This window comes from Drosophila erecta, unplaced genomic scaffold (assembly GCF_003286155.1).
Source record: "Drosophila erecta strain 14021-0224.00,06,07 unplaced genomic scaffold, DereRS2 tig00000055-arrow-pilon, whole genome shotgun sequence".
NCBI lineage: Eukaryota > Metazoa > Arthropoda > Insecta > Diptera > Drosophilidae > Drosophila > Drosophila erecta.
In genome coordinates, this window is record NW_020825200.1 from 16690862 (window position 1) to 16702706 (window position 11845).

Here is an 11845-nt window from a genome sequence, read left to right on the forward strand (position 1 = left end):
CGCGAACTGGCTGGTGAGCAGGAAAAATAGCGATTGCCACGCGACGGATGCAAACGAAGTGAGCTAAAGGATAATGAAAGGACGGGCGGTCGACTGAAGTGGGTGAGGGGGGGATATAAAACGAAATGCCGGCTGGCGAAAGCTCATTATGATGTTGTCTAGGATTCACAACAACAAGTGGCGGGCAATAGCAACAAGTGTTATCGTCCTCTCACTCTATAAAGCTGCCAGTGATGGCTTTTGCAAATTTTATGCACACAAACAAATGAAATGGATATAAATTATGTTAATAAAAAAGGCGAAATAAGAATTAGTGAGTAATGTGTATATCTTCGGGGGGTACATGGAAAGAAAATCAAACCGTTTTCGGCTAAAACCTTTTGGTTAGACACCGGGTTAGAAAGTCGGCAAATAATTGTTTGTGTGTACGACTCAGACCGAATCAGCGCCATCGTGTCCTTGTAAGCGGAAACCACTTGAGCTTAATTCAGTCGCTAGACTTTAAAGATATTTCCCGTCAAGTGCGTGAGCTCCAAGCGAGTTTGCCGGGTTCGTGACGGGCAATTCATTGTCTTCATTATCAGGAGACACTCGAGTAATCGCATATCTGGTCACACTCGATGACTGGCTGGATATGGAAATGAAGCTGAAGGATATCGATGGGGAATCGTTCTGGCCATTGCACCAGCCATAAGCTGATCAGATTTCTCCACTCAGCTTACTTCTTTTGTGCAGGGAACGAGGGATTACTCTGATTGACAGGTGATATATGATGATTGGATGGCTGGGTGGCTGGTTATTCGCCACAGACGAACTGTGTTGAGTTGGGATGCCTTAATTGAATAGGACACGTAGTAAATACTACATAATTTCCATAAAATTAGTATCTTGTCATCACTCACCTTGTGAAGGCAGGCGATTCTTCGCTGTACCGTCCTGGTCATCAGGCAGAACATGCAGATGGTGATGGAATTGGCCAAGAGCTCGTAGACAAAAATGCAGGTGAGTTGCCACGAGGCGTACACCTCCAGTTTGGCAAGGCAAACTAGGGCAGTGTCCAGGAGAACCACCGCCAAGACGACCAGCACAACCTGACCCACCACCGTGTTGAAGTTGACGGGACTTCGCAGGCGGTCTAGCTGTTCATCGGCCTGCACCATGTTCTTGACAGGAAGTGTTTCCGCAGGAGCAGCGGCAAAATAAAGGTGAATACGGCGGCTATAATGCCTCCGAGGTCATGGACTCGTGTGCTGACCTGGGACACATGGTTCCTCATGAAATAGCCAATCAGGCTCTCGTTGCTCAGGTTGATGTAGCGGTAGCAGTAGGCGAGCAGCAGCCAGCGCAAAATGGCACTCACGAATCCATACCAGGACTGCTCCAAGGACGTCTTCCCCAGCGCGTTGCGCCGCACCAGAAACGGAGTGATGCCCAGGGTAAAGGCAATGGTCACCATCAGGGAATCCCTGGCACTCAGCCAGCAGCGGAATGGAGCTCGGCAGCCGCGAAAAGTGTCCACTCCGTAGCGGATCATTGCTCGAATCCGAATAAATGAGGCTTCCTGGTCAAGTTGAGATCGATTCAATTCGCTGGAGTGCACTGCTTATCGCAGTTTAAATGGCGGCGATATGGTAATTGCTGTGGCTGGCTTTGCAGCTGAAATTGCATTTGAATATCATCAATTGTTATCTAACCTTCATGAGCTTATCCACAAACGATCAATTAATTACAAAGCAAATGAGGAATGTGGAGAGAACCATTTAACACGCACTTGAAGAGCCAACAGAATATAGCTAAAGAATCTAAATAAAGCCGAAGTAAGCCAAATGAAATCCTACTTTAAAAACCAAGCTTAGCTAATATTTATGTTAGAATGCAGCTAAAACGCAAGACAAAAGTCCACATTAGCGAAACTGCGCAAAAACAAATCCAAACAAGCCAAATCCAACTAGTGCCGCCATCATCTTCAGCTGCTGCCAGTAAACTCAACAATGCAAACGAGATTGCGTAACGGATACCCCCGGCCTAATGAGCTCCCAGTTTCGAGCACTCGACTCCAACGTCGCATCGTGCCACAATGCAACAAATCATGCGGCTGGCTCAGAATTTTTGTCGCACAATTTGGCTAACAACACATCCACATCCACATCCACAGCCGCCAGTCGAAACAATAACAGAGTGTCTGCTTTGGCCAAGACGCCCCCGAAAGTTTGCGTTTCTGCTTTAGCTTTTCTATGACAATGGCGCCGGCGTTAGATGAAATGCGTCCCAACTATTCTGTTTATTTCTCACACGTGCAACGCAATGTGGCGCTAAGTATATGACACAAAATGATATACGAAAGTGGGAATTTGCAAGTGAAATACTCAAATCGAATGTAGTGAAACGAAAGAAAAACGTTTCAAGCGAATTGCAATCCCGATAATGCTTCAAAGTATAATGGTCCGCAATGACTACCAAACCTTAAAATAAAATGTAATTACTTATTCAATTTAAAGAAAACAAAGCACAAATAAATATTGTACACAATTAAGTATAGCAAACAAAGCAGGGCAAATGTTTTCCTTGGCCAAAACTGAACTGAAGCGAACAATTATTTGACCAATTTAAGATTCCAAGCGTCTTGATGCGAATTCGTTTCACGGCCAAATGCGATGAAGGCTTTCCTCAATTGACAAAAAGCGGAGAAAAATATACTTATAAACCGCACATAAATAAAACAAATAATTGTTGATGGCGGAAAATGGTTTGGATAATCGGCTGCTGACCGAATCCGCGAGCTCCGCAGAAACCTCTGACATTTTCGCCACCAAAGAGTGGCGAAATATATGTTGGTTTTTGGCTATGAAGATGCGATGAGTTACAGAACCCAAGGTGCCGACGCCACGTGATGCGGTAAACAGTGGAAGTCAGTCACTGGGTTATGGCAACCTCATACATATGCTTAAACATGGTGGTATATATGCCTTGTATGCAAACGTGGTAACCCATCGACATCTATATTCGCCGAGGGAGAAGAAGAAGCTAATTAGCATCAAAGTTAATTATGCTATGTTATTGTAATTTATCATTGTTCACGCTTTGTGCCCGCACTTCTTTTTAAACGGCGTATCATTTTTTGGACCGCTCCACCTGTCCATGAAACCTGCTTAATTACTGTCCAGAACATTTTCTTGTCTTGGGCCATTCCATTTAGGAAAGTAGAGATTCAGAACGTTGCCATTACTCAATAGCTCGCAAAACCACCTAAACTTGTTCCAAAATTTGTTGGTAAGTTTTGGTAAAAATTTATCGTTAGTTGCGCAGAGGCATGCACTTTATCAGCAAAAAGCGCATTTAACTTTGAAATAAATAAGCCTATTTTGTAAGGGCCGACGTTTTAAGGTTTCAAAACGCGTAATAAGCTAGATAAGGAGTTTTTATGTCAATCTAATGATGACTTTCCTCTGGCAATTGCCACGCAATCCGAGCGTTGCGTAAGCCACAAAATGTAAGCCAGAAATCGCTGCTCAAACAATGAGCGCAATTGTAATTAAAAAGCTGTCTGAGGGCGGCGGGGATCAGAGATGTCAAATGATAGATTAAGCGACCCAATTATGAGTATGTGGCAGCGAGGCTGCGTGGGATTTTGCCAATTTTGTTAAATATTTGGCAAAGGAAAGTGGAATTGGCGATTGCAGGCAATGGAGCACCTCAATCCCACAACAGTCGTGAGCATCAGCCGAGGGCCATAAAATTTCAGCGTCTCGTGCCTTTGTATAGATACCTTTGTACAGGTACGATATATCCATCCATGACGCCTAAGGTCTCTCGTACTTGGCTTCATGGTAAGCGGAGTTTTAATTTTTTTTTAATTTTAATTGTTGCTCCACCGCCAAGACCCATTTTTAATTGTTGTTGCTCGCCGCTGGGTAACCCATTTGGAGTGGAGTGCAGATCTAATTGCAGCCGCAGCCATGGATATGCCTTTTTGATTGTGTATATTTTGGAAGCAGATTCGTGTGCTGTTTTGTGCGGCGGCCTTTTGCAAGTCAGCGGTCTTCAAGTTCAAGTTCGGGGCTCCATCATTATGACGATCAAAGTTTGGAGCTGTTCACACTTAATGATTTCAAATGACTTCACACATCTGCTGCTTCGACTCACTTCGAGATCGGATGTTCGGATGCATAAATCACTTGAGCAAATGCGTTCAAAGTCACAGCAAATAACAAGAAATGCAGGCTAAGTACGGAGTTACGAGCCTGGTATATTTCATATTGCTGCCAGCTTGCCAGCCTATAAAGTTTTTAGTTCTTATATTTCATTTCAATATGATGCACTTGGAAATAAATTCTTTTTCAATGCTGTCCCGCTCTTTATGATGTAATCCATGCTCATTAAAAAGTATTTGTGAACAAATGAGCAACTTTTTAATGGTACACTAAAATAACATAGTATTCTTAACAAGGACTGTTTAAAAAATCCATTTAAACTCTTCATAGCAGTTTTAGCAATTGTGACAGTGACAGAATCATTCCGTTTCATGGCTTCGCTTTGACTAAAAATGTGTTAAAGTTGACATTTTGATGCTCTTAAAGGCGCGATGGGCAAAAAGATATTTGCCAGTAATTTTATGGCATTCATATGTCAACTTTACCTAATGGCTTCAAATGAGTGATTTCTATAATCCATTCAATTAATCCGTTGTCCGCCGAACCTCTGTTTAGGGTATACAAAAAGATGCAATCGTATCTGGGCAAATTTGAAGCGATTCCGAATCGATTTAAAGTTGTTGGCGGCACTCCACCGCACTTCGCAACTGCTGAAAATGCAATTAAATTTAATTTACCGAGCGACCTCACATCGGGTATATTTCCATGTTTTATGTAAAAGTATGCGCGAAGTGCATTTTGAAGATGAGCTCGAGGTGCGTGAGAGGACACTTGGAACAAATCAGAAGCTGATTCGCCTTGTGGGGGTGAACTTGAGCAGGTGCAGCATTGGAGCCGCTTACTGAGATACACACCAACGTTATTAGGCAATATTATTCGGCCGAGCACAGTGTAAATTAATGAATTAATTTCTTATGCTCCCATTTGGGGAGTCGATAAATCACATTAATCAAATCAAGTAGGCCCACAAAGGCAGCCGAAATAAATTTTAACAATGTAAACATATTTTAGCTTGAGTTTATTTTTCCATTTTTTGTTACCTTTGCGCTGCCCATTTTGCTCGCTTCTTCAACACCTTTTGGCTAATGATGAGCAAATTGTGCCGGAAGCAATTTAAGCTCTATTGATTTTATTGACACCGTTTTGCTTTGTATCGGAGAGTAAAAAAATATACAATTGTTACATAAATGTACAAAAATGCTTACAAAAATTCAACCCGAGGGCAATTCGGCTTAGCGGCAGATAATTAAAATAAAATCAAACATAAATGCATAATCATTTCGCTCAAAATAGCTGGTAACGGTCATCGATGCGATTTGCCTTTTCCTCACGTATTAATTTTGCAAAATAAGAAAAACAAAAGACTCAGGCCGCGAACTCGCTGCTGCAACGTGTTCGAAGCAACCAGATGCACTCGAGACTCCAAGTTATAGACCTCAAACCAGTAGCACACTGACACATTTATGGCAGCAGTAGCTGCAACTAACTCAATTAGCCATCGAATGCATTCCGAGCTCGTCTCCAGCTTAAAAAGACCCCTGCTGCTTATGCCAATTTTGTTGGTGTCTATTTTTTGCCCCCACGGAGCACTCGATCACTGGATCACTCGTTTAAGCCAAGCCTCCAGCCCGGTTTGAAGCACGTTCGAACATCGAACCGCGGACCGTGTTGGCTCTTTTTGGTTTGTTTGGCTTTTTGGGGCCAAGCTATAAACTCTGGCAAGATCGTCACTGCGTTCAGTTGGTAAAAGTGAATCGTTGCGTGCGGTTGTTCCCACTACAACATTTTAAACTTATCGCCTATCGAGTTTTGAGCCCCGCTTTGTGTTGTTCGTTTCAATCAAAAGGTGATTATCACTCATCACAGGCTACATCCTTTTAGGACAAGTGACGTCAGAGAAGTGTTATCTTATTTAAAAGATTTGTGGTTCGATATTAGATGATAGTTTATGTACAGGACACATTGAGACTTAGATTAAAAATAAAAATTAGGAATGCAAAGAAAATTTACATTGAGTTTGGGATTAATGTAGCGTAAATATTCCATTTTTTTTATCTAAATCAAGACTTATGAAAAATATAATTACTTCGTGTTAGAATTTGAGAAATGAGATTGCAAGTGAATGGAACATAACATAAATTAGTTTTTGACTTAGAGCCGACGATGATAAATCAAAATTTGTCTAAGTTCTGTGCCGACCTACCACAACTAATTCTGTCACGTCGTATTCTGTCAGTTTAAAGAACACGGCAAATAGTGTGAAAAAGGCTGTTAGTTAACCCAACAATGAGTGAGTTGTTTTTCTTCATTTTTGGCCTCATTTCGGCCTGTTTTCATCTGACAACCACCCACTCCCAGGGCCATGCAGTGGAGCAGAAGATTACGCAATATGTTGGCAGTGCAAATGAGTGGAAAATCTAATTTTCCAGCAGCATGCAAAAATTCGGGCAGTAATTGCCAAAATGTCAGGCTGCGCCAGCTGTGAGCTACTGCTACTGCTGCTGCTGCATAGAGTATGAGGGTCATAAAGTCTAAAGCCAACATGCCAATAATGTTTAATGGCTAGCAATAACGGAGAGTTGATAAGAGGCGCTTTGACATTTTTACAGCTGCAACTGGAGATGACCTCACTTGTATGGCTATTTAAAGTCGGCTTGGCAGGTCAACGGCTTAACCATTTCAATGCCGTGAATTTTCCCATCGCAATTGCGGAGGAGGACTCACAGCTGTCCTCTTTTGGCCTGCAATCTGCGAAAATTCCACAGTAGAAATCTCCAGTCACGATTCCGTCTCCAATTGACAATGAAATAATTCATCTCCGCGGCATGCGGGAAAGTTTTTGGGCTCCTCCTGTCACTCTGCGGATGGATTCTGCTCAAAGGAAAGTTTTTCGGCAGTGGGCGTATCTTGCCCCCTTTCCGGTTTTTCATTTGCGAATTTCGTGGGCCTTCGAAGGAATGACAATTTTTTTTCGTCTCAATGGGTCGCAATTTACTCACGGCAATGGTTGTGCGTACATAATATTGGGTCTGCAAAGATAAGTGATGTGGGCTTGGTTGTCCACTATTCAAATCACAAGTTATAACTTAATATCTGCCAATGGTAATGACATATTTTTTCGAAGATCACGGAAATTCTATTTCTCAGAAATTCCATGATAATACTAGTTCGCTGTGTAAATATTGTTTTGAACAAGCAAGGCATATTCTAGGGTTTGGATTCTGTAAAAAGAGTCTTTCTCACATTTTAGAGTTTTTCAGTGCCTCACTAGCTTGTTTGTTTACCTGACCATGGTCAAAATTTGAGCTACTCATTAGCGCCTGCTCCGAAGATGAAAGTGAAGATGGTCGCTGACAACTGAGAAGATTCCACTTGATTCCACTCTCACTGGCCACCACCATTCCCAGCTCCTAATTCGACCTGACGCGCTGTCAATATTTATCGATATGGCATATGGCCTGCACATATAAATACGATTTTATGTGATGACCAAAAACTGAAAGAAGAAACATGACCATTTTCACTATCATTTCGCTTCATTGTTATTGTCTTGAGCGCTGCACTGTCTGTGGAATTTCAGTGTTTTGCTCATCATCCGCGAAAACCAGTAAGCTGCAGGTGCTGTCGCCTCTTGACCAGTAAAAGTAACGCTCCTTCGGCCTGTCTGGTTGTCTGTTGGTCTGGTGGTCCGAAACTGGCCACAGTTGACAGACTTTCTTCTACAGTCTGTCCAGTTTTTCTGCATATTGTTTACTGTTGGCCAAGACGAGCGCAGCCAGATCTGGCCAAGACCAGACCGAGACCAGGCAATTAAGTGGTCGCATCCGCCTGCAACTTTCATAACGGCAGCATCCTGCTCCCTTTTCTGCGGTAACTCCGTGAAAGAGGTCAAAGTGGTTGACCCATTGCACAGGTGGCGCAACAGCAGACGCCAACATTCTGATTAGCACTAAAAAGAGACCTCGAGGCCATCAGAAGCGAGTTATCTAGATGCACAAAGGTGGGATGTTGTTGCAACAAGCCATCAAGTGGGTTTTGCAGGTGGAATATCCGTCTTCTTTATAATTACTGTCATCGCACCGCGACATGGTAGTGTTTAAAAAGCTGAAACTCGTCTTGTCTTCGGCTTCGTTCTACAAACAACCTGCAAGTACAAGTTTCTCGAAGTTTTCTCTGGAGAAACGTCTTCTTCTCGATTGATTTCTAATTAGCAGGAAATGGCAGAGGCAGATCTAGGTAGTATTAATTAAGCTGAAGGGGTTCTCAGATGGCAGAGAAATCTCGTGATCGGGAATCAATTAAATATTCTTTTAATTTCATTACAACTTTCAAAACAAATAATAAACATAACTCAATAGCTTCGTTCAAACACCTTTTTGTGTTAGCTTACATAAAGATGGTTAATTATTTGGAGTTAAAAGGAAACGCTGCAATCATATTTATCTGCACATAACTTTTCAATAGTTTCCTAACAGTTATCTATATTAGATATACGTACATCCATGTGCAACATGTAACTTAGACACCTGCTTCGCTGTTACAAACTAATGGCATTTTTTACGAACTTACTCTGCCTAAGAAAATGCTTAAGGCGCGTGATACATAAATAAAATTTGCTTGCCATCTGAGAAGAAAAACCCAGTAAGAAACCAGTTGCTTGCAGCCATGTCGAGACTGTTGTAAAATGTAATGTACTTGTATAAGCCGGAGATTAATTGCCATGTTTGGGGGGTGGTAGGGGTTTGGCATACAAAAAATCAACTAAAATGTTTGGAAGATGCAACCACGAAGTCAGCACAAGGGGCCGGAATTAATTATCTAACAATTCGGTTTCGGAATGTTGCACAGATGTGCTTAGTAAAACATCTTTCAAAGATTTCGACTGCTTTTTGCCGCGATATTTTGTAATATTTATTTGGTTATTGAGCACGCTTTGAAGGTTGCTTTTTGCACGCCGCACAGGTGAATTATATAAATAAATAACCATTTGGAGAGCCTATACTCATCATTAGTCATTTGGCCGCAAAAAAACAATAAATAATAAAACAAAAATACAAGCCTTTCTACCGCAATTTTTATTTCCAAGTGCCTTCATTGAAATGTTCAATAAAGCAAGTATTGCATAAGAAAAGAAAACAAGCCACAAAATACAAAAGCGCCAGGTCGAAAAATTAAAAGCCAAACAAAAAATGAGACAAAATAAGAGCTACTTGGGAGCAAGTGCCCCAAAAAAAGAAAAAGAGAGGCGAAGACAATCGGCTCGGAAATATTTCAGCAGCTGCCAATGCCCTTACCCACGGCAATTAGCTAGAGAAACAACCTGTCCTATACCAAATAAACCAAAAGTATCCGAAGTATCGGTAGTGCTTTAAATAGGAAGAGCCAATGAGGCAACGGAAATTTAAATTACAAAACTTTACAAGCCGTGAAAAGGGGGAAAAACATGCAATTGCGCGTGGCCAAGACAAAAGGCCAAAGCAGCAGTCTTATCAGGCGGAAGAGTTTCCAATTTTTGACCAGGCCCAGCAATATGTGAAAGACCCAGCAATATGTGTAATGCATGACTGTGGACGGGCAATGAGCCTCTAGCCTCGAACTCGGGCAACTTTCTCCATTGACTGCGAGTATTTATTAGTTTGGTATGCATGGGACAAACTCTGGGCTTCAGTTGAGCCAGCAGTGCTGGAGTACTGGAATGTCACTGACTTATGGCCATATAGGTACGTTCCTGACTGTATGGACAGTGGGACTGGGAGTTTCTTGCCTTGGATAGGTCAGTTTTTGGGCTAGGTCAGTTACGGTTCGGTAATTTATTTTAAGGTCACTGTGCTTCTAAATAAATTCACTTGTTCGAAATTTTATTATGTACGTCTAACAATTTGTTTGGTATTTTTAATAATTGATAGATCTTGAATTTTTTGTATAGGGTTAACTGGCTATTGCGCTCATATTCTAAGTAGACATTCTTTTGAGCTCAATCAATTTAAATTTATTTAAACTAATTATCAGTCTATTTGGATTAGTTGAAGCTAATTAGTGTTTTTGTGAAGAGCACACAAAGTTTAGCACGCGTTCTAGCCATTCCAATAAAATAGAACCTCAGCTTAGGTAGCTTATTTAAATACGGATCTAATAGCCAGCGAGTTTATATAAGATGTACTTTCGAGTAGTTGCCGAGTTGCTCATAATCTCCACCAGTCGCACATCAATAAACCATTAAAATTTGCATACAATTTTCATGGTTTTTATGTATGGATATTAAACAATAAGCCCATTTGCATACACTGTTGCTGGGTAACATAAAAGTCACTTGTTCTCACGTTACGAAATAGAAACCAGGTTGAAGGCCCCTGGCCGAAATGGAAAACTACTTAATTAGACGAAATGGAATCAAATTGTGCAAAATGACAATTGTAAGCGACAAATTCCATACACAAAATACAGTCAAAATTGATCAAAATCAATGCAAAGCATTTCCAATCAGTGATTTTGCATAAAACCCATCGACTCATCCAAGCGGAAATGACACGGGTGGGGCAAATCAGATCCAAGCCTAGTCGGATTCAAATTCTAAATCAGTTTTGGGCTGAACCTTGGGGGTTAGGCTACTCTAGATTTGTCTGAGTAGTTCTGTAAAACAGCAATGTGGTAAAATTAAGTTCAAATAACATTTTTAAATATGGAACATGAAATGTGAAATTAATTTTTTCCCACTTTTATTTTAGCTATCCAAACATGTCTGTGCTGCGCGCACTGATGCTTCTGGCCTTTGGTGCCACCGTGGCGCTGGCTCAACGTCGCCTGGCTCTTCCCGATCCGAGGAGTTGCGCCAACCGGGTGCGCCATGCCAGCTATCGGGATGCCAGGGGCGTGTCCCACTCGTACTTCTTCAGCTGGGAGCATGCTCCTACCCGCAGCTTGGAGGTGGATTGGCTGGATGCGAGGAACATCTGCCGCAGGCACTGCATGGATGCCGTTTCTCTGGAGACGCCGCAGGAGAATGACTTTGTGAAGCAGAGGATTTCCAGAGGCAATGTGCGATACATCTGGACCTCGGGCAGGAAGTGCAACTTCGCCGGCTGCGACAGGCCCGATCTGCAGCCCCCCAATGAGAACGGCTGGTTCTGGTCGGGATCGGGGGCCAAGATTGGACCCACTTCGCAGAGGAACACCGGCGATTGGTCTGCAACGGGCGGTTACCAACAGCCGCAGCCCGATAACCGGGAGGCCGCGCAGGGCAACGACGAGAGCTGCCTGTCCATCCTGAACAACTTCTACAACGATGGCATCAAGTGGCACGACGTGGCCTGCCATCACATCAAGCCATTCGTGTGCGAGGACTCCGACGAGCTGTTGAACTTCGTCCGCTCCCGGAATCCCAATGTCCGCTTGTAATTCTAACTAGCCTAAGCCAGAAGGAGATGATTAAAATTTACATATTTATGTAGCCTTAAACGGAACATTGATTGGTTGATTGATTGATTGATTGTTTGATTCAAATTCATTGACTGTTCAATCCAACATTGATGGCTCCCAAAACGCGTAACATTCGTTTGTTCGGTTTAGTTCGCAGCAAAAGTTCTATAAGCAAAATTTGTAATAACATTTCTGTGTCGATCCGCGCATCATAAACAAAATTGTTAAATAATTTTAAAAATTGTTAATAAATACAAATTGAACCCATAAATAAAAGA

The 11845-nt window shown here is 42.2% G+C and overlaps 2 protein-coding genes across 3 annotated transcripts; one reads left to right on the top strand and one right to left on the bottom strand.

Moving 5' to 3' along the window:
* Positions 1–796: 796 nt before the first annotated feature.
* LOC6541091 lies at positions 797–1534 on the bottom strand. The gene is made up of 3 exons (XM_001970126.2): positions 1256–1534; positions 903–1163; positions 797–814 (listed from the first exon to the last, which is right to left on the bottom strand). Exons 1-3 carry the CDS (start codon positions 1532–1534, stop codon positions 797–799), a joined length of 558 nt encoding a protein of 185 aa, XP_001970162.2.
* A 4334-nt stretch (positions 1535–5868) lies between these two features.
* On the top strand, positions 5869–11836 carry LOC6542468. 2 transcript variants are annotated; one of them, XM_001970127.3, is made up of 2 exons: positions 5869–5997; positions 10877–11836. In XM_001970127.3, exon 2 carries the CDS (start codon positions 10887–10889, stop codon positions 11544–11546), a length of 660 nt encoding a protein of 219 aa, XP_001970163.1. In that variant the 5' UTR covers positions 5869–5997; positions 10877–10886; the 3' UTR covers positions 11547–11836. The 2 variants fall into 2 exon arrangements, with proteins under 2 accessions (XP_001970163.1, XP_026834727.1); XM_026978926.1 differs by lacking the exon at positions 5869–5997 and adding an exon at positions 10730–10799.
* Positions 11837–11845: the final 9 nt, after the last annotated feature.